Below are 23,697 nucleotides of genomic sequence, written 5' to 3'. Positions count from 1 at the left end.
ATTTCAAAACTTAGGTCCCTCGGATGGCTGGTGATTGGATTAAAATGATAACGCCGAAATAACTTGGGCTGATTCATATCTCCCACACGTAGCTTTGATATCTGAAGAGTATAAGCTATCTCGGTTAACCTCATTTTATGATTGTGCTCAACATTTAAGCAGTAAGCATTTCTACCAATTCATTAAATTAACTTTTTAAGCTAACTATGTGCTTGTAATTACAATACCTTCATATAAGTATTCAAGGCAATTAAATTAGAGAAATATACCACACTGCTCTTATTGAAACTTTCAAGTTCACATTCGTGTTTTTTTTACTCGTGATTCGCTTCAAGTGCTCTCAAAATATTTACAACTCTCACAGCACCGCTTGACGTGCCACATTTGCTCTGCCACATTTCCCTTCATATGTGTGCATATGGGCTTATAAAGCTTTGTAAAACAACAAAAGAAAAGTTTGGAACATTTTTAATATTCAGAGAATTCATAAAGGAATGCATGATGGATTGGGTAATGGGACGTGTAAGTCACTGACATAAATCATGAAATATCAAAAAATTGTCAAATCGCGAAGAACACGCCTGCATACAGCTGTGTTCGTAATAAAAGCAGCGCCATTTATGATTACAAAAATATTTTCTTGTAAATAAGTTCAATTATATTCGTTTTCTGGATTTCGGACTGTATGACAGCGAGGGGATGGAATCATTATATACGTATTAGAGGTGTGGGAACTACCAAAGGTCTAGACTATAAATGGATATAGAGGGTTTTTCAGTAGGAGCGCAACAAAAACGGTGGGATATCAATGAATTCTTTATTCCTGTGAAAGTACATTCGATGCAATTATGTATGGAACTTTGCATGGCCACCACGGGTACGCTTGCAGAAGTCTAGACGGTGAACCCAATTTTCGTGGATAACACGTTCGCCAAACTTGGTTTACCATAAATGGATTTTTGATTCGTTGTGCGGCTTGTAGCGCCGTCCTATTGGAACCACATATTGTCCAAGTCCATGTCATCCAATTCGGGTCAAAAATATTCGGTTATCATTGAGCGATCAGACAGGACGATTATGCGATTATGACGAAAATAAATTGTAGGTAGCGTTCTCAAAGTTGAGGCCACTTACTCAGACTTACCTATCGGTCTACTTTTGTTGCGTCCCTATTGAAAAACGCTTTATATAAGTAGAGGTATGGACTACGATCTTTGGACTATTGTGCCCAAGGTCGAGACAAATTTCATACATATTCAACATTCATTTACATTGAAGTTAAGAAAACAATATACACGGTATACAGTCAATTTGAAAGTCGAAACCCCATACATTTTGTGTATATTGGGGGTAGAGGAAAGTATGAACTAATTGCATTTACCTTTGGAGTTACTAAAGTATAATTGAGAACATGTGTCCACCCAAACCAGTAATCTTCTATAACAAACTGTGATTTAGTTATAGCACTTAATAGTATTTTTCCGAAAAAGGACCCAACGGAAATTGGTTTTGAAAGTATTTTGTATCAGAGCGCATTCCAACTCCCACTGCTGTTATTATGAACACAAGTGTACGCTACCGAACACAAAACGGTTTAGAAGTTAAGAATTTTGATCTTTTTCAAGTGCTTTTACTGCGCTCCAACACACTGACATCATTCAAGTCAATTGCCTCCGTTGTTTTGTTCTTCGTTGTTAAAATTTAAATTACAAAAAAACAAAAAATTTAACTAAAAGTATAATATAATACATAAACCGTGGAAATTTAAATGAGATATAATTATTGTTAACTTAAAAAATTTACCAATTGTATTATAAACAAGTAAGGAAGAGCTAAGTTCGGGTGTAACCGAACATTTTATACTCTCGCAATTTATTTATTTAATTTTTTTTATATTATATATAAGTTCGATACATGGGGCCTTGAAAACATATGGTCAGATTTCGGCGATTTTTAGAATGGGGCTGTCACACTATAAACATAGTATTTGTGCAAAGCTCTGTTCCGATTTCTTCACTAGTTCTTAATTTATATATTGTAATCGTCTTCAAAGTTCTGGTATATAGGAAGTAGACGTAGTTGTAAAGCGATTTGGCCTATTTTCACAAAATATCATTGGGATGTAAGGAAATTATTACAAACCAAGTTTCATTGAAATTGGTCGAGTAGTTCCTGAGATATAGTTTTTGACCCATAAGTGGGCGACCCCACGCCCATTTTCCATTTTGTAAAAAAAATCTGACTGTAGCTTCCATCTGCCATTTCTTATGCGAAATTTAGTGTTTCTGACGTTTTTCGTTAGTGAGTTAACGCACTTTTAGTAATTTTCAACCTAACCTTTGTATGGGAGGTGGGCGTGGTCATTTCCGATTTCTTTCATTTTTGGACTGTATTAGGAAGTGACTAAAAAAAACGACTGCAGAAAGTTTGGTTTATATAGCTCTATTGGTTTGCGAGATATGTACAAAAAATCTATTTGGGGGCGGGGTCACGCCCACTTAAAAAAAATACATCCAAATGTGCCCCTCCCTAATGCGATCCTATGTTCCAAATTTTATTTTCATAACTTTATTTATGGCTTAGTTATGACACTGTATATGTTTTCGGTTTCCGCCATTTTGTGGGCGTGGCAGTGGACCGATTTTGCCCATTTATCGCTTGCACGGACCGACGGACAGACGGACGGATGGATTTCAAATCCACTCGTCATCCTGATCATTTATATATGTATATAACCCCATATTTAACTATTTTATTTCTTGGTGACACAAACAACCGTTATGTGAACAAAACTATAATACTCTGTGCAACATGTTGCGAGAGTATAAAAAGTCTAGGCTGTCACTGCATTTTTATACTCTCTCCGTCTTTCCGTCCGTGCAAGCAATAACTTGGGCAAAAATTTAGACGTCTTAATGAAACTTGCTAAACTTGTTTCCTGGACCTATGGGAGGGTTGGTACTGTAGATCGTAGCGTCTGACCATTGTCAAGCCCATAAAGTCCATAAAATGGTGTGAAAATCTATAATGTGTCAAAACTAAGCCCTAAATAAAGCTATAAAATTATAATTTGATACAGATGTTCAGACTAGGGGCAGATTTCTCTGAAAATTTTTTTTTTTGAAAGTGGTCTCCTTATAGGTTTTTTGAATATAAACTACCAAAATTATATAAACCAATCTTACTATACACATTTCACACCACCCTCTCCATATAAAAACTACTTAAAGTACTTTAACTTAATAATGAAAATAGTTAGAAGCATAATTTTTATAGAAAAGTTGGTATAGAAGAGTTACACTCCGATTGTTATAGAAAACTCCTCATTAGCGTGACCTCACCCACTTTTGGGCCAAAATCCATATTTTAAGAACTTCTCTATTTTAAGTGTTTAGCTTAAATTTCCTAAGAAGGAAATTCGTACCTGATATAAAGCAGCATGCAACTTGGAACTCAATCATACTGTACATAAATACTGAATTCTACTTCAAAATGGTCGAAATCGAACTATAATTTTTCAAAGCTCAGAATATCGAACACTAAGACCTCAGTGCCTATGGATATTTTTACAGAAAATGTTGAAAAATCTCTCTATTATTTTATAGAAATTCAGATGTGAATTTTTCTTTCAATAGTGTGCCTCTGTGCAAAAAAATGGGTAAAATGAGGACATAACTTCCCGTAGTTCGCTTATGGCTCATATACAGGTTTTCAAGCTTCTGGTGGTCTTTTTATCGTATATATCGGTTAATATGTGAGATATCAGCAAAATTAGCGAACTTATAATCTTGTTTACAGTGTAGCTTAGTGGCGAAAATTTATGAAATCGATCAAGGAATTACTAACTCTCATATATTTAATGATTTTCGTTATTCTAGTATACTTAAGACATTAAATTTATTGACTTTATGGATCAATTTGTTAGTTATTTTAAAAATAATATAAATACTTTAGTATACTTACTTGTTTAAATTGCAAAATTATTAGTTTTACACGTACATACATACTTATTTAGATACCCGAGTTTGAGTTGTCTTCACGAAGCTTTGAAGTCATCTTAGACTCCATAAAAAACTTAGCACTTTTAGTAGTTAGATATTCACTTTCGTGCTTTCTTATCTAATCCGCTTAATCGCAACACTATTCTTGAAGCACGAGTCTGGCTTACTTTGGTTGCTTTTGTTTTTTAATTGCACTTTTCAATTTGGTGACAATTCATGTTAATTCCACTTTATGGTTAGCAGCTAACTTTCTTAACAAGTCCACAAAATTCGTTTTTCTCTTCTCTGTCGTGTTCATTTACGCACTCTATTTTGCCATTTTCATCCATCTATTTGACAAAGCAACTCGTATAAATTACCACAAGGGGAAGCGAAGGGGACGAATGAGTCTACAGCAGGTAAACTAAGTGGTCGTTTGTAGTTGTTGTTGATTATTTTAATTGCAGTCGAGAATGGCAAAAACTTTTATCCTCTGCAACAAATTTAATTTCATTTGTTGTTTATTATGCAATGGCAACAATTGAGGATGGATTAATTCGGCTAGTAGGTACAAGAAGACAGTTAGGAATTTGGAGAAATAACTCCGTGTTAGTGACAATTATACAAAGTTGCTGTGAATATTTGAGTAAGTTTCGGTAGATTTTTTTGGTGAGTGGCTAAATTGTTTTTTTTTTTGTTTTATGAATCATGCAACGAAATGTCGTTGTGCAACGGAATTTTATTACAGATACATACTGTATACAAAGCGCCATAATTTTGAAGGCTACTCTGTTTTAGATACTTATTTATGTTAAAAGCAGTCAAGTAACTTAAACCGAAAAAAAAGTAAGGAAGGGCTAAGTTCGGTTTTGACCGAACATTTTATACTCTCGCACTTTATTTATTTAATATTATTTAATACACTATTTGACCCACATATTCGTCATATATATGGTATAAAGTCCATTGAAAGTTGGAAACCCTAATATTAGGTTAGAAGCACTGAGTTCCTCATGTTCGATATATGGGGCCTTGAAACCCTATGGTCCGATTTCGGCGATTTTTAGAAATGGGCTGCCACACTATAAATGCAGTATTTATGCAAAGTTCTGTTCCGATATCTTCACTAGAGCTTACTTTACATATTAAAAAGTAAACTATTCAGGTTGATTTCAAAGTTCCGGTATATAGGAAGTAGGCGTGGTTGTGAATCGATTTGGCCTATTTTCACAACATATCATTGGGATGTAAGGAAAATATTACAAACCAACTTTCCTTGATATTGGTCGAGTAGCTTCGGAGATATGGTGTTTGACCCATAAGTGGGCGGAGCCACACCCATTTCAACTTGTGTATACCAATTTGAGTGCAGCTCTTCTGCAAAATCTTTGTAATGAAATTTAAGGTTTCTGGTGCTTTTCCTTAGTGAATTAAAGCATTTTTAGTATATAAATGATCAGGATAACGAGTGGAGTTGAAATCCGGATGTCTGGCCGTCCGTCAGCCCGTGCAAGCGATAACTTGTGTAAAAATTGAGATATGTTAATGAAACGAATCGAAAAATGGGCAAAATCGGAAAAACAAAATGACGAAATCCAAAAACGCATAATATGTCATAACTAAGCCATAAATAAAGTTATAACAGTAAAATTTAGAATAAAGGATCGCACTATGTAATTTTTTTGGGAAAGTGGGCGTGGACCCGCCCCCAAATCGGTTATTTGTATATATCTCGCAAACCAATGAAGCTATATAAACCAAACTTTCTGCAGTCGGTTCTCTTACGTTCCCCATAGTTGAAATCGGATAATAACCACGCCGACCTCCCATACAAAGGTTAGGTTGAAAAATACTAAAAGTGAGTTAACTCACTAACGAAAAACGTCAGAAACACTAAATTTTACAGAAGAAATAGCAGAAGGAAGCTGCACTCAGATTTTTTTACAAAATGGAAAATGGGCGTGACATCGCCCACTTATGGGTCAAAAACCATATCTCAGGAACTACTCCACAGATTTCAACGAAATTCGGTATACTATATAATATTTTCTTGACACCCTGATAACACGGACATAAATGTGCGAAATCGGTTCACAACCACGCATACTTTCCTTATAACTCAATTTTGAAACTTGACACAAAGAGTGTATATCATCTCTGGCTTCATTTATAAAAAAATTGTCGAAAACGGACTATAACTCAGAGGCCTCAGATATCGAACATGTTGAACTCAGCGCCTAAGGGTAAATTTTAACCGAAAATATGGCTAAATCTCTTAGATAATGTAATGTAATTCAGAGGAAATTGTTTTCTTCTAATAGTGTTCCGTTCCAAAAATTATTAAAATCGGGTCATAACATCTCCTAGCTCCCATATACCTAATTACCGGTTTTCCTTCAGCGGGTACTGCATCGAATACTTTCAGAGCGGGAGTGTTTTCTTCCATCCGTACAACATGACCTAGCCAGCGTAGCCGCTGTCTTTTTATTCGCTGAACAATGTCAATGTCGTCGTATAAATCGTACAGCTCATCGTTCCATCGTCTGCGGTATTCGCCGTTGCCAATGTTTAGAGGACCATAAATCTTGCGCAAAACCTTTCCCTCGAAAACCCCAAGAGTCGTCTCATCGGATGTTGTCATCGTCCACGCTTCAGCGCCATACATCAGGACGGGAATAATGAGCGACCTATAGAGTTTGATTTTGGTTCGTCGAGAGAGGACTTTACTTTTCAATTGCCTACTCAGTCCAAAGTAGCACCTGTTGGCAAGAGTGATTCTGCGTTGGATTTCAAGGCTGACATTGTTGGTGTTGTTAATGCTGGTTCCCAGATAAACGAAATTATCTACAACTTCAAAGTTATGACTGTCAACAGTGACGTGGGAGCCAAGACGCGAGTGCGCTGACTGTTTGTTTGATGACAGGAGATATTTCGTCTTGTCCTCATTCACCACCAGACCCATACGCTTCGCTTCTTTATCCAGTCTGGAAAGCGCAGAACAAACGGCGTGGTTGTTGCTTCCGATGATATCAATATCATCGGCATACGCCAGCAGCTGTACAGTGTACACTCTTGTAAAAGATTGTACCCTCTCTATTTAGCTCTGCTGCTCGTATTATTTTTTCCAGCAATAGATTGAAGAAGTCGCACGATAGTGAGTCACCCTGTCTGAAGCCTCGTTTGGTATCGAACGGCTTGGAGAGGTCCTTCCCGATCCTGACGGAGCTTTTGGTGTTGCTCAACGTCAACTTACATAGCCGTATTAGTTTTGCAGGGATACCAAATTCAGACATCGCGGCATAAAGGCAACTCCTTTTCGTGCTATCGAAGGCAGCTTTAAAATCGATAAAAAGATGGTGAGAATAGATTCTTCTCTCTCGGGTCTTTTCCAAGATTTGGCGCATGGTGAATATCTGGTCCATTGTAGATTTTCCAGGTCTAAAGCCACACTGATAAGGTCCAATCAGTTCGTTGACGGTGGGCTTTAGCGTTTCACACAATACGCTCGACAAAACCTTATATGCGATATTGAGGAGACTTATACCACGGTAGTTGGCGCAGATTGTGGGGTCTCCCTTCTTATGGATTGGGCAGAGCACACTAAGATAAGCACACAAAGGCCTAATATACTATAATATATTTGACGATTTTCGTTATTCTATTAAACTTTATGCCGAATTTATGGGTAAATTTAAGTGTTATCTTATTAAATCTTCTTCAATAAATTACGAGAGTATAAAATGTTCGGTTACATCCGAACTTAGCGCCTCTTTACTTGTTAAACATAACCTTTGTATGGGAGGTGGGCCTGGTTTTTATCCGATTTTCTCCATTTTTGGACTGTGTAAGGAAGAGCCTAAAAGAAACGACTCTAGAAAGTTTGGTTGATATAGCTTTAGCAGTTCACGAGATATGTACAAAAACCTTAGTAGGGGGCATGGCCACGCCCACTTCCCCAAAAAAATTACATCCACTTATGCCCCTTTCTAATGCGATCCTTCATACCAAATTTTAAAATAGCTTAATTTATGGCTTAGTTATAGCTCTTTATATGTTTTCGGTTTTCGACATTATGTGGGCGTCGCAGTGGTCCGATTTCGCCCAACCTCCTCAGGGTGCCAAGGAATATGTGCACACTTTTTAAAATTAGACGACTCCCTCACGCAATGCTCTCACTATGTTAACACAACATTTTGTGGCTGGGCGTTTTTAGCTTTAAATAGATACAAATTTATTAACACAATCAAGTTATTTCCTTTATGCTCAGCTCCCAGTGGCATCATAACATAATTAGCTGCGAAACCAAGCTAATTCATATGCATATGTATAACGGTACCCAATACGTTTTTGCGCAGAAGCGTTTGTAATCTCCTAAAGTAATAATCGAACTAATTGGCTAATTTAGCGCGCTATTCATCCGCCTCCACAGTTCGGCGCTGATGCGGCACTCAATCCGCGGCTAATAATGCATGGGTGACTCGTGCAACTATGATAGCAATGCGATTAAACTTAAACCCAGTATTTCCACGTAAATTTTAATGAGTTTAACGTTTTCAAAGCTGATTAATGGCTGCCAGTTGACATCACATCACAACATTGAACTAAACCAATATATATAATAGATGTGCCATATATGTAAAGGGTGGTTCATACGTGTGTCCCACTTTTTATAACAATTCTTGAGAATCCTAAAGAATCACCTTCAAGTATAATTTTCAAAATTAAGTTTCCATCAACCTTCAAGCAATGTTTATATTCTTGGGAAAAATTTACGAAATTTAAGTCTTCTGATAGCATTTCTAAATAAAGAATTTCGTATATCTCATCCCACCATCCAAAATGCCAAAAGTGTTTAAGCAGCACTTCAGTAGTAAGTACGCTTTTTTTAACGCATTTACATTCTTTCATAAACGGTAATTAAAATTATGTGCGCTTGGTTGGGAATTTCAGACGAAGTTAGAAAGTTACCCGTGGCGTTGCTGAGACGATAAGTGTCTTATTACGTGTAGATGAGTGTAATGCTGACTTATTAAAGGCATAACCAGCATTTATGCAAATGTTTGCATGTAGAATAAGCGGGATTACAACGGTATAATAAGCAGCGAATTAAGAAGATTTTAAAGCAGAAGAATTACAAGCTTGTCAAGCAACGCAGCTTGATATTTAGCTGTGCTTGTGAGGCTTAAGGAAATATTTCATATATTGTTGGTACAAACAACTGGTGAGTTATGGTATATCACTATCATTTAAATTCAGTTAGCACGTATGAATGATTCGTCGGCTCTTCTTGCGATATATGCTTATCTATCTCTAATGCATTAGCAAGATTAAATCAGCTGATTCAATACATAATTATATATGCATATATTTATTAGGTAACGTAATACAAAAGTAAACCGTAAAATGCTGATGTGTGTCAACTACCTGAGTTGAGCATTAAACATTCATTAAAGAGAATATTAAAGTTAACTTGTTCAAACATTATGAAATCTCCTATGCAGTGAGACATACGTGTGTGAATTTATAAAGTGGGAGGCAAAATTTATGTAGATTAAAACACCTTGTTTCATTTCGTTCCACTTACCATACTTGTACACTCAAAATTAGTACATTATCAGTCAATTTGTACTAAATTGTCAATATATATGCTTTTTTGTGTAAACTCAAACGTGTGTTTAATGAAGTCTGAAAGATAGAAACTGGATTCCTTTTTCCGTATTCTCAGAATAATGCCCTTGATTGGGGCTGGTTAAGGTCATACATATCAAATTTGAGATACTATGTATCTTGTTGAATCGAAATGTTGTTCAAAACTATTTACAATTATAAATGTACTGAGGACAAGACTGATTTAATAATAGATTACGCCACAGGTTAACCGTTCGGTATTTTGAGTTTTCATTTCCTGTGATGTGACGCCATTCAAGTCAGATAGACGCTTTTTTACTATGTTTAACATTTCCGTTTTTCAATAGACAGTTCTTCATGTTGCCTATTCTGATTCTGACTCGCGTGACGTCATTGTGTCGTAATCTCGTCTTGGTATCTTGCTTGGCTGAGAACATAATATTGTTATTTGACTTGCTTCGTTTCACTAAAATTGCATTAACACTACGAGTATAAGTGTCAAAATCCATTACAGTTACTATCTGTTGAGAGATAATCGAAATGAGCATAAAATAAACATAATATTTACATTACTGTAGGAGGTCTATGTGACAATCATAACTGCAATATGTATTTGTTACAACTACGAATAAGTAATATTGAGTTAATTACAACACTTAAGCACTTTGGGTAGAGCAATTAAAAATCATGCGAAGATTACTTATCACCTGCACAAAAATCATAGAATTACGCATTCTCTTTATCAATTGGTACACAACAGTTATTACATTAACTCGATTGGTAAGTGTCTTTTATAATTTTCTATTAACACTAATTTGTCACAATTCTCAATCCAGTAGGAATAAAAAATGTCATTTTTATTTACTTTGGGATACGATATTTTCGTTTAATGAATTATAAATTGTTATAATGATAATATTTATAGTAGTAATACATTTACTAACAAGTAACGAAGCATTTTCTTCAGACCCAGAAACCGCGTGATATATTCATCCTCATTAAGACAATTTGTTCCTAATGTCCAAACATTTACGTTAAATTAAGGGGACTGTTTCATGTAATATCCATATATTCTGTAATTGGAACTGAAAGAACCTTTGTTAAGACCGATATATATAAAAGCCATTAATTAATGAAGGGGATGGGATTTGTTAGATATCGACGCACTGTTTAAACCAAGTTTTGTTTTGATATCTTCATTTATGCTTGAAATATTAAATACTATTCGAAATCAAATATGTTGTTCGATTTCACAAATTGCGTTTTATCAATAGTATGTGTGGTTACCAATTGCGTAGTCTTAAGTGGTTATGGGAATAATTTGTAAGAAATTTAAAACAATTGTAAGGTCAAGTAATTTGTAATATATAAAATCGTCTATTATTAGGCGGTGGTCATGCCCACCAATTTCGCAAATTAACAACTTGATTTTCTTGTATAAATTTCATTCTTATATTTAAAGCTTACTAATATAATATTTCGAAATTATAGGCCATATTATATTCGCATTTAAAAATAAGTCTCAATTTTATTACCAGTTAACTTTGTAATGATTTCCTAGAGTCTTAACAAGCATTCTACACTGTCAACAAGCATAGGAATCACATTTTAAATCTCTGTTACTTCCGTAGTACTAAATGTTAAGGTTTACAATATTTAATCCTCTTTGCTGAGGAATGAGAAAGCGGTGAGTGTCATTTGTCAAATGCTATAAACAAACTCACTCAACTGAGCTGTTTGCTTTAGCTTCGATTTCTTTTTCTCTTTCGATGATCCACTTTATGTCCAGGCAACGAATGATGGCGAAACTTTTCTTACAAACTTTAAACTTAAAGCTACTTTTCTTCGTAAGCATTCTGGAACTTTGAAGATTCGCTCTAATATTGCACTTCTTGATAAATTCGTAATGCAAATAAAATGAAAGTAGAAAGATATGATATTATTTATCAGAACTAATTTATTTAAAGTGGTACAGAGGCTTAACTTAAGTTGTCATACTATTTAATAACAAATTTTATACCGATATGATTGGCCTTTGACGGAATAGTAGAAAAAGCAAATTTCATTTTTATGATCAAATACCGCTTTGTTATTTATGGGAACACTACTGGTGGTAGTAGTTACTTGAAATGTCACGGACGAACTCACTGTAAGTGTTTAATGACTCAGTGAAGTGGTTCAAAGCCTACACTGTTTACGATACTTCAAAAAAAATACTCGCCGCTATTTAGTTCAATTTTCAAACTGCTATTCCAATTTTTTCGCAGAATATCCGTGAATTGATTCATTGATACTCACTGCTCTTATAAATCCTCTAACCTCTCTGCTTTCCGAACCGATTGGACTAACTATGTATGTATGTCAGTTAAAACTACTGGTTACTGGTTACTGGTATGCATAAAATAAAGTTTCCACCCACTCCTGCATATTATCATAAATGTGTATGATTGCGCTCCACATAAATATCAACTGGTCGCAAATGTGCGGTAAAACACTAATGAGACCAAGATAATGTGGTTATATGTGCTCGTGTGCAATAAAAATCGGATGCCAGCACACAATAACTCGATAAATCGCCACCGAATTTAATTAATTAGCGGCATAATTGCATAACAGTTTGTTGTTATTAATTTGTTGCTACAAATTTTCATTGAAATAACTAAACACATAATGAATGGGCGGGCCGCGGTTATTGAAGATTAGTCAATAAATATTTTAAAGCGCACGATTGTGTACACTTGATAGAATCGAAAGTGTTTTCAACACAGATTTTTTAATTTTCGTTCACTGGAAGGAAGGAAGGAGGGGAATTTCATTCCCGAGAACAATGTTAATATTAGCATTCAGCAAAAGTAACCGAAAACCAAATTTAAAAATCAATGTAGTAACCTAATTAATAATGGAAGAAATACTTTCTGATTTTAACTTAAAAATAGTTTCCCAACTCATAAGTAGGATAAACGATTAAAAGCCCATCGTCAATTAGCTGATTCCAATAGGTCCAATATATCTGAGTAGACCTGGTCCTTGGAAATTTAAAATTTACTAAATATATCGCGATAGCTGATCGATGGTCAATAACCGGAGAAATATTACGCAATCTACCAAAGAATTGTATAAAAAAATTTTTAAACATTATCAACAGTGTCAACAGTGTATTATACTTAGGGTACGTTCCATCGCTTTGGAAAGTATCTGAAGTTATTATGATACCGAAGCCGGGTAAACCACTACATGATGTCACATCTTATAGGCCAATATCGCTGCTGCCAGCTTTATCGAAAGTCTTCGAGAATGTTCTCATAAAGAGGCTCAAATCAATAATAGATCGAAAACACATTATAACAGTACATCAGTTCGACTTTCGTGATCACCATTCAAGAACTGACCAGGTGCACCGAATCGTTAATTTCGTTGAAAACGCTATGGATAAAAAGAACGTTTGTTCGGCGGCCTTCTTAGGCGGGTCTCAGGCTTTTGTTAGAGTTTGGCATTCGAGTCTACTGCTGAAATTTAAATGCATGTTATCCAAACAATATTGCATACTCAAACTTGCAACCGATAGAAGCGGGTCTTCCCAAGGAAACGTGTTGGGGCCAATGCTTTACTTGCTTTTTACAAGTGATATCCCCACTGACTCAAGTTATGTGACAGCGACATTTGCGGATGACACAGGCATGTAAGCAGCAGGAGAGTCAACTTCAGTATCTACCCTTCGAGTGCAAACAGCAGTCAATGATATTACTAAATGGGCTTCCAAGTGGCGCATTAAATTAAATGATTCCAAATCAATGCACGCAGACTTTACTTAAAAAAAAACCATCATACCATCCCATTTATATAAATGGTACTCCTATACCACATCACAATAATGCTAAGTACCTAGGAATTACCCTAGATGCTAAGCTTCGCTGGAAAGAGCATGTCAAGAAAAAAGGAGTGAGCTTGATCTAAAACATGCAAAGTTTTACCATCTAGTCGGTAGGAGATCCACGCTTTCAATCGAAAACAAGCTGTTTATATATAATCAAGTACTAAAGCCAATTTGGACCTATGGAGCTCAACTATGGGATTGCTCAAGTCAAAGCTGTATTGCCTGCATTCAGCGCTTACAAAATAAGATACTAAGAAGTATAGTTAATGCTCCTTGGTATATTAGATCTGCTGACCTTCACCGTGATCTTGGAAAAATGGTGGTTATTTAGCCGATTACTTTTCAAATACATTCATTTATCAAAATGTATCGATCCCAAATTTTTCAAAATAAAAACATTGAAACTTTGCAGTGCATTAGTGGTATAGCCAACGGTCAAAACCGAAAAATAATGACTTCATTACTTTGCAAATATTTAATCAACACTATTAATTAAGAAAAATAAATCTCACTTTTCCACGACGTTTAACTTGTTTATTTTCCACTATTAAAGTTGGCTTTCCTTCTAAATTTAACACAAACTATCTCGATAAGCCACGGTAACGCACAAAGCGCCATAAAGAAGTTCAAACAGTGAAAGGTCACGATGTAGTCTTGTGTTAGGTCGCGCAAATAGCCCACCAGAGGACCGATGGCGAACATTATATTGCCTTGCAGAAACATGAACAAACCGTAGCCAGTGGCGAATCTGCGAAGAGTGAAAATTCTATAAAACTCATTTCAATTGTTTCCTCTTTGGCGTATGCCGCCTTTACCATACCTCTCCTTCGGCAAGTACTCGGCGAAGACAAGCGGCAGCGGTACATGGATCCAAGTACGCAAGAAGCCCATTGCCGCCGTGGTGCAGGCCATGTCCGCATAGCTGTACACATTCAAAAATGCTAAAATCAAACGACAAGCAAAACAAAAGCAAAACTTTTAGACAACTCAATTTGTGCGCGCCCAAACTGTAGTCACACCAACCACAAATACAAATACTCTCCACCCACATAACGGCGAGTGGCTGTGGTGTCATATTTCATACCCGCTTATCTTAGTCAAAGTAAATATTGATTGTGCGCGGGAAACACGGAGCACGCAAATCGGTTTGTCCACAATAAACCGCTCACTTCGCTGGACTGCGCGGCGCGGGTTCAACGTACATCAGTTTAGCCGTGTATATACAGCGGTCATAAATATAGAAAGCGGATATCACTATATCACAATCGCACTATCAGCGCGAGTTTATCGTTTGATGCTGATAAGCTTTGGAGCATCATAATTCATTTTCGTAATCTCAGAAGTAGGTGGGTTTGCGTGCGTTTATTGCTTCCCCAATTCGTCAACACATTTGTTTTTGTGGGCAATTGGAAGCCAACGGTAATTGTTGGCAACATGTGTGTCAAGGCCGACGGTACTTACCAAAACGCGCGATAACTGTAAAGAAGGAACCAGCCAAATAAATGTAACGGGATGGCATTTGAACGAATATAGCGGAGAATGCCAAAAATATGCGTGAAGCCAAATCAGCAGCAGCACCGATGGCGATGATATTGGCTGTGTCCGGCTAGAATTATTCAGCATATGCAAGTTCAATAGCAGTGAGCGCTAATAATGAAGTTACTTACTTTTGTGAAGCCCAACTCAAAGAGGTAGAGTGGTTGCAGTGTGAAGAACGCAATGTCAGAGTACAGCGCGAAAGAGATACCCAAGACAATATTCACGTAAATGGGTTTCTTCAGCAACTCTAGATCTAAGAAGTCTACTAGAATTTTCCAACAGCTGCGCTCCTCTTCGACGTGACCACTCGCTATATTTACCTCAAGCGTTGAATGAAACCGCGTCATTTCCGGCGAAGCGTCGCGCACAACAATTGGGCCGGTCCAATTACCCAGACTTGTTATGCTTGACGCACGACTTGAGAAATTTTTCAGATTCAGGTTCTCTCTTGATATAGTTAGCGAGCGATGTTTTTGTTGCATTAGCGGCGACAAGTTATTGGAATCAACCATGGATGTATCTTGTCCAACATATTTCTTGTATTCGTTGTTATTTATGGTTTTGTTCAAAGTCAAAGTGACATCTGAAGCACCATTATAAGTCTGCTCCTCTTGGACCGTCACCTTGCGCATATGCCATTCCACTGGTTGCATCAGTAGCATGCCCAGAATAGCATGGGAATTGATTGCTGCCAGCACCAACAGACAACCGCGAAATCCATAGAGCTCCATTAGCATTTGCATGCCTACCGGATAGAACATAGTGCCCAAGCCGATTAGCGACTGTGCAAAACTCATCCACATAACGCGTTTCTTAACGAAGTAGTTGTTGAAGGTTGTGTATGAGGTCGGCACAATAAGCCCAAAGCCCGTGCCCTGAATAATGCTGAATGCGAATAGCAACTCCCAAGTGGAGCGCACGAATATTTGTAAAATCGAGCCGAAAAAGTACAGCCCACCGCCCAGTAGACCGACGGCACGTAGACCGTATCGATTAAAGAGTGAGCCAGAGAAGAGACCGGCAAAGCTGAAAGCACAAAAGAAGGCGCTGGTTATGAAAGCCACAGCGCTGGTCTCAGCGCCGATGCTCCGCAGAAAATCACCAAAGATCAGTCCAAATGAGGGCAATGCAGCCAAACCACTGATCTGTAAAACAATTCGTTCTAATTTAACTGATTCAAGTTAATACTTTCAATTTTAGCTTGATTTTACTTACAAAGGGTAGCGCCATGCCGATACACACGAAAACTCCCCAGCCTCCATCTGGCGCCTCTAGTCGCGATTGCGTCTTCATTTCACAATGAACCTTACACTCGAATTGCGAAGACTTGACTGATCTTCGCAGGCATTCTCAGCATCTTCATTCACTCAGTGTACCGTATATTAATCACATAAACAACATTCAACTAAATGATAAGATAAGTATCTATTGTAATGTGCGTAACGGAAGAAGTCTCCCACACTTTACGACTCAAGTACACCGGTGTTCTACTCTGACAAATGAAGTGGCACTTTTATGTAAATTCCACAACATTCAATACGATAAAATTATATGTAAATGCCTCACACCTCGTGCCATAAAACCATAAATTAAGCGTTGGTAAATATTTTGCAGTAGTTGGAACAAAAGCGCTGAGTTCATTTTCTACTTGTTGAAAAGACAAAAAAAAATTGATATCTGTATGTTATTTCTTTTTTTTAACAAAAGACACTAAGACTATATCTTATGCTTTATTTTTTGTACCCTTGTATGTATGTAATTGGCGTAGAAACCTTTAGCCTGTTATAGCCGATTTCACCAGAGCGCGTCATTCATTTCAGCGTGTACTGCAACGAACACTGCCAAAGCTGGAGTGTTTTCGTCCATGCGGACAACATGACCTAGCCAGAGTATACCCTGTCTCTTTATTCTCTCAACTATGTCGTCGTATAACTCGTACAGCTCATCGTTCCATCGTCTGTGGTATTCGCTGTTGCCTAGGAGCATAAATCTTGCGCAGAACCTTTCTCTCGAAAACCCCAAGATTCGTCTCATCGGATGTTGTCATCGTCCAAGCTTCAACGCCATATATCAGGACGGGAATGATAAGCGACTTGTAGAGTTTGATTTTGGTTCGTTGAAAGGGGACGGTTTGGAGAGGTTCCCGATCCTAACGGAGCTTTTGGTGTTGCTCATCGTCAGCTTACACAGCCGTATTAGTTTTGCGGGGATACCAAATTCAAACAAAGAGGCAAAAAGGCAGCTCGTTATCCCATAGTAATTGGCACGGATTGTGGAGTCTCCCTTTTTAAGGATTGGGCAGAGCGCACTGAGTTTCCAATCGTCGGGCATGCTTTCTTCCGACCTCATTTTGTATCCTTCGATTGTCCAATAAAGGCCTGTAAACATATCACAAAATCTACCTTAAGTGCATTGAATGAGCCACGAATTGGTACCGGTTAAAACAGTACACCTCAGAAAGAATGGTAACTGTTTTTTACAGGGATATCTTTTGAGACCTAAGAAAATGGTCTAAAGGAAATATCCTGAGAAAACAACTGACTGATTTCATTGGCACAACTGTCGGAAAATTCAGCCTCCATGACGAAACATTACCAAACGGTCTGAGGCTGATCGACTTCGCCGGGGCCCGAAATATGGTCGTCTGTAGTACTAGATTCCAGCATAAGAAAATCCATCAAGCCACTTGGCTGTCCCCGGATCGAATTACTCGCAACCAGATCGATCATGTTGTGATAGATGGACGACATGTCTCCAGTGTTTTTGATGTGCGTACGCTTCGTGGTCCCAACATCGACTCGGACCACTATCTTGTAGGAGCTAAGATACGCACCCGCCTCTGTGTTTTTTTTTTTTTTTTTTATGGATACGCCAAAGGTTGATGTAAATCTTCAAAAGATATTGATGGCCCGTACCATCAATTATGCACGATTCACTGTACAAAGCTACAAAGCTTATACAGCGCATACGTACTAAAGCACCCCCTGCCTGTACTTCCCCACGGAACTACCTTTCGGCTTTCCTTCGCGGGGCAGGTATTATAAATTATATTGCCCATTAGTAATTGAATACGTCGTCATAAACTTTCCTTGCAGCTTATCGGGGCTGCACTCTCGATCGTACCGCGATTTCGTCTTCTCGAACCCTTTGCATGATGTAAGTTGTTATGCCACATACTGTATCCCACGCAATCTGAGACGATAACATAAAACCTACAATGTCCGCGCCACATATTGGTAGGGGTTTTCTTAATTTCTCGGACAGGATTCGCCTTTCATTTCGAAAACGGACACAGTCCACCACCAGATGATCTGCTGTTTCTATACAGTTTTCACAGTACACGCAGTAGGGAGATTCAACGTGCTTGAATTTGTACAGGTATCCTCGGAAGCAGCCGTGGCCGGTTAAAAACTGGGTAAGATAATAATTCACCTCGCCATGTCCCCGCATTATCCAGTCTCTAATATTGGGTATCAGAGAGTGGGTCCACCTTCCCTTAATTGAGGTATTCCATCTTTTCTGCCATTGACAGATGCATTTCTCATCGACTTTTGCCATTTCTTGAACATGCTGGTTACATGCTTTGTGGTGTCTTATATCACGGAGTAGTGCGCAACGCTCAGCGGCTATATCTATGGGAAGTCTACCCGAGATAACATTTATTGCATCGTCCGATACTGTTCTGAACGCACAGCAGGTTCTTAGTGATGCCAATCTGTGTACCGAGGGACTCCTCTCATGTACGAAGTATATTTAGTCGCAGAGAACCAAATTGGCGCCGCGTATAAAATGATAGAGTTACTAACACAAGTTAACAGCTTTCTAACTTGTTGCCTGGGGCCTCGCATATTGGGCATTATCCTAGATATTGCCGACACAGATCGCGCCGCTTTGATGTGGGTAGCTCTCAAGTGCTGTTTAAATGAGAGTCTGTGATCCAAGACAACTCCCAGGTATTTGAGATATGGGCTCGATTTTATGGTATGCCCATCAATTATGATCTCAATGGTCTCAACTCTCTTACGACTACTCATTAATACCACTTCCGTTTTATGCGCAACTATTTCTAAGCCAGCGTTGTCCAACCATTTCTTAACGTACATATGGTTTCGTTACATTTATGTTTTGCTTCGTCAAGTGTTTTCGCCACGACTACAACCGCTATATCGTCCGCATATCCTACTATCTTTACCGAGTCCGGCACGACAACTCTTAGAACACCGTCGTACATTATATTCCACAGTACAGGACCAAGGACTGAACCCTGCGGGACGCCGGCAGTTACTTTGTACGTTTCAGGGCCGCATTCTGTGTCATATACAAGCACCCTATCTTCAAAATAACTTATAATAATACGAATAAGGTATTCAGGGACTTTTAACTTTGTCAACGCTTTGATAATCTGGGTCCAGTTAGCTGAATTGAAGGCATTTTTTATGTCAAGGGTGATAACAATGCAGTATTCTTTATCCCCCCATTGCCACCTAGTACCTTCTAATGCTTTCTTTGCTATTTTCGTGACAGTTTGTATAGCATCTACAGTGCTTCGTCCTTTCCGGAAACCGAACTGCATTGGATTCAGCCCGGAAGTTCCCTCGGTATATTGTTCAAGCCGCCTACATATTATTGTTTCAAGTACTTTTCCGGCCGTATCAAGCATACATAGCGGGCGATACGACGAGGGCTCTCCTGGAGGTTTGTCACCCTTGGGAAGTAGAACGAGGCGTTGGCGTTTCCAGCATTTGGGAAAGACTCCTTCCTTCAAGCATTTTGTATATGTTTTCCGAAACAATAGCGGTTTTTCACGTATAACCAGTTTGGTAACGAAATTTGGTATTCCGTCTAAACCTGGTGCTTTCCTAGTCTTTATTCTTGACATCGCAGTTTTTATTTCTTCAGGGGACACTTCCATGATTTCCTCCGGGTTTATTATAAGATTAGGAATTTGCATAGGTTCTCTTCTTGGGAATATAGTATGGACTATTCTGCCAAGTATAGTGGGGGATACAGGTGAGCTTCTTGATCTGCCTATTTTATTCATTACGAGCTGGTAGGCTTTTCCCCAGGGGTCATTTTCCACTTCTGAAATAAGTTGGTTAAAAGCATGCTTCTTGCTGCTGACTATGGCTCTATGAAGTTCTTTCCTTTTTTCCCGAAACTGGGCGAGGAGTTCCTCAAAATCTTCTCTTCCTCTAGCCCGTTGTTGCCTACGTCGAAACCTTAGGCATTCAGCCCTCAGTTGAGCGATTGCTTCAGTCCACCAGTACAATGCAGCTTTGTTTCCTCCACGTTTTTTCTAGGCATCGCGGAATCGCAAACCATTACTAGTGATTTTGTTAAATGTTTTGTTTGACTTTCAGCATCACCTTGTGAATCCTCTTGAATTTGGCTTATAGCGTATTCGAGCATTTCCAGGTCACAGGCTTTTGTTTTCCAGCTTGTTTTTGCTATTTTGGATACAGAACCACGACGGTGATATTGCTTATTGCGCAAGTTAATCTCGAACGTTATAGCTTGGTGGTCACTATGTGTATAGACTTCGGAGACTTTCCATGTTGTTTGCGAGGCTATCGAAGAGCTTACGAAGGTAAGATCAATAAATGATGACCCCCTGCCTTTCATGAAGGTTGGTTTGTATCCATCATTGAGGAGAACCAAGTCAAGATTTGCGAAAGCTGATAATAATGCTGTACCCCTCATGTTTGTTATCGCACTTCCCCGTTCAACAGCCCATGCATTGAAGTCACCAGCAATGACTAGAGGTACCTTTCCCCTTGCGTGGGACGTGAGCTTGAAAAGCATGTCAAGGAATTCTAGAATGGTTAAACTAGGAGCAACGTAACAACTATACAAATGTATTCCTTTTATTTTTGCGTACACGAAACCATTTTCTTGGCTATCACCAGCTTCTTCAAAAGGGACGTTATTAAAAGTCCATATCGCAGATTTAAAACTTTTGTCTGCGATCCAGTTATTATCATTGCTTGGGGTCTTGTATGGTTCACTGAGTAACAACACGTCTTTGCTAAGGTCCACTACCGTTTTTGCCAGCAGAGCTTGAGCTGCCGAACAATGATTTAGGTTTAATAGGAGGCACCTAATCATTTGTCTATTATTTTCCCAACAGCCTTTTTATATGCTGGGCAGCTGAAGCTGCCAGTCGGGTGTTTATTTGCCCCTTGAGGACATAACACACATAGAGGGTCCTTTCTGCAGCCTTTGGCGGCATGTCCCTTTTCCCCACATCGGTAACAAGAGCCGGTAAGATCTCTGGAGTTTGTGCAGTTGCGAGATGTATGCCCGAATTCGAGGCATTTGAAGCACCGCACTGGCGTTGTGAATTCACGAATCCTACAGTTAACCCAACCTATCCGTATCCTATTTGTACTGAGGAGTTTGTTTGAGGTTGAGACTGGACGACTAATGAGGGCAATTTGTGATTCGTCCTTTAATCGCCGCATGGATTTAATAGCGCTACATTCTACAGGGTCTTCGTCAGGAAATTTCTCGTTTATAGTCTTACAAATTTCGTCGGCTGTCGTTGCCTCGTCCAGGTCTCTGATTTCAATCGTGATTGTCTGTCCTAGGACTCTTACTAGTGCCATGTCTTTCAGAACCTGTAATGCACGCTCCTTAAGTTTATTCGAGGGCTCCTTTGTTTTTGCCTTGAGTTTAAGCAGGAGTTCACCCTTGGCTGTTCTCCTTGTTTTGCTCAAGCTATCGCCAAGATCTTGAAGTCTTGGGTCGGATTTCATCTTTTTAAGCATGTCTGCAGTTGCGAGCGGGATGGGAAAGATACCGAGAGCTGAAGAGGGAAGCGAGACGCATTTGCAGAAAAAGAAAGAAAGAGGCAGAAATGCGTGAGTATGAAGAGCTTGACAAGCTGGCCGACAAGGGTAATGCTCGAAAATTTTACGAAAAGATCCGGCGACTAACTGAAGGTTTCAAGACCGGAGCACACTCCTGTGGTGATCTAGTGGTTGATGACCAGAGTATACTGTGTTTGTGGAGGGAACACTTCTCCAGCCTGCTGAATGGCAGTGAAACTACAACACCAGGAGATGGCGAACCCGATTCCCCAATCGACGACGATGGAACAGATGTTCCATTGCCCGACCGTGAAGAAATAAGAATAGCAATTACCCGCTTGAAGAACAACAAGGCGGCGGGGGCCGATGGATTGCCGGCCGAGCTATTCAAATACGGCGGCGAAGAGCTGATAAGGTGCATGCATCAGCTTCTTTGCGAAATATGGTCGGAAGAAAGCATGCCCGACGATTGGAATCTCAGTGTACTCTGCCCAATCCACAAAAAGGGAGACCCCACAATCTGCGCCAACTATCGTGGGATAAGCCTCCTTAACATCGCTTATAAGGTTCTATCGAGCGTACTGTGTGAAAGACTAAAGCCCACCGTCAACAAACTGATTGGACCTTATCAGTGTGGCTTTAGACCTGGAAAATCAACAACTGACCAGATATTCACCATGCGCCAAATCTTGGAGAAGACCCGTGAAAAAAGGATCGACACACACCATCTATTTGTCGACTTTAAAGCTGCTTTCGACAGCACGAAAAGGAGCTGCCTTTATGCCGCGATGTCTGAATTTGGTATCCCCGCAAAACTAATACGGCTGTGTAAGTTGACGTTGAGCAACACCAAAAGCTCCGTCAGGATCGGGAAGGACCTCTCCGAGCCGTTCGATACCAAACGAGGTTTCAGACAAGGTGACTCGCTATCGTGCGACTTCTTTAACTTGATGCTGGAGAAAATTATAAGAGCTGCAGAGCTAAATAGAGAAGGTACAATCTTCTACAAGAGTGTACAGCTCCTGGCGTACGCCGATGATATTGATATCATCGGAAACAACACCCGCGCCGTTAGTTCTGCTTTTTCCCGCCTGGATAAGGAAGCGAAGCGAATGGGTCTGGTGGTGAACGAGGACAAGACGAAATATCTCCTGTCATCAAACAAACAGTCAGCGCATTCGCGTCTTGGCCCCCACGTCACTGTTGACAGTCATAACTTTGAAGTTGTAGATAATTTCGTATACCTAGGAACCAACATTAACACCGATAATAATGTCAGCCTTGAAATCCAACGCAGAATCACTCTTGCCAACAGGTGCTACTATGGACTGAGTAGGCAATTGAAAAGTAAAGTCCTCTCTCGACGAACAAAAACTAAACTCTACAAGTCCCTCATCATTCCCGTCCTACTTTATGGTGCAGAAGCGTGGACGGTGTCAACATCCGATGAGACGGCACTAGGAGTTTTCGAGAGAAAGGTTTTGCGGAAGATTTACGGTCCCATAAACATTGGCAACGGCGAATACCGCAGAAGATGGAATGATGAGCTGTATGTGTTGTTCGACGACATAGACATAGTCCAGCGAATAAAAAGACAGCGGCTACGCTGGCTGGGTCATGTTGTTCGAATGGATGAAAGTGCCCCAGCTCTGAAAGTTTTCGATGCAGTACCCGCTGGTGGAAGCCGAGGAAGAGGGAGACCTCCACTCCGGTGGAAGGACCAGGTGGAGAAGGACCTGTCTTCACTTGGTATTACCAATTGGCGCCAAACCGCCAAAAGGAGAGATGCGTGGCGCACTGTTGTGGACTCGGCTATAACCGCGTAAGCGGTTTCTACGCCAGTTAAGAAGAAGAAGAAGCATGTCTG

General features: G+C 39.2%; 1 protein-coding gene across 1 annotated transcript; it reads right to left on the bottom strand.

Moving 5' to 3' along the window:
• Positions 1-13,990: 13,990 nt before the first annotated feature.
• Positions 13,991-16,395, bottom strand: LOC105213631 (monocarboxylate transporter 9). Its single transcript, XM_011186592.3, has 5 exons — positions 16,237-16,395; positions 15,150-16,166; positions 14,944-15,088; positions 14,303-14,423; positions 13,991-14,230 (listed from the first exon to the last, which is right to left on the bottom strand). The coding sequence occupies exons 1-5, from the start codon at positions 16,312-16,314 to the stop codon at positions 14,017-14,019; spliced, it is 1,575 nt and encodes a 524-aa protein (XP_011184894.2). The 5' UTR covers positions 16,315-16,395; the 3' UTR covers positions 13,991-14,016.
• Between the last annotated feature and the right edge of the window lie 7,302 nt (positions 16,396-23,697).

The sequence above is a fragment of the Zeugodacus cucurbitae genome, chromosome 2 (genome assembly GCF_028554725.1).
Source record: "Zeugodacus cucurbitae isolate PBARC_wt_2022May chromosome 2, idZeuCucr1.2, whole genome shotgun sequence".
Taxonomy (NCBI): Eukaryota; Metazoa; Arthropoda; class Insecta; order Diptera; family Tephritidae; genus Zeugodacus; species Zeugodacus cucurbitae.
Note: the sequence above shows the minus strand (reverse complement) of the source record. Positions and strands in the feature narration are given on the sequence as shown.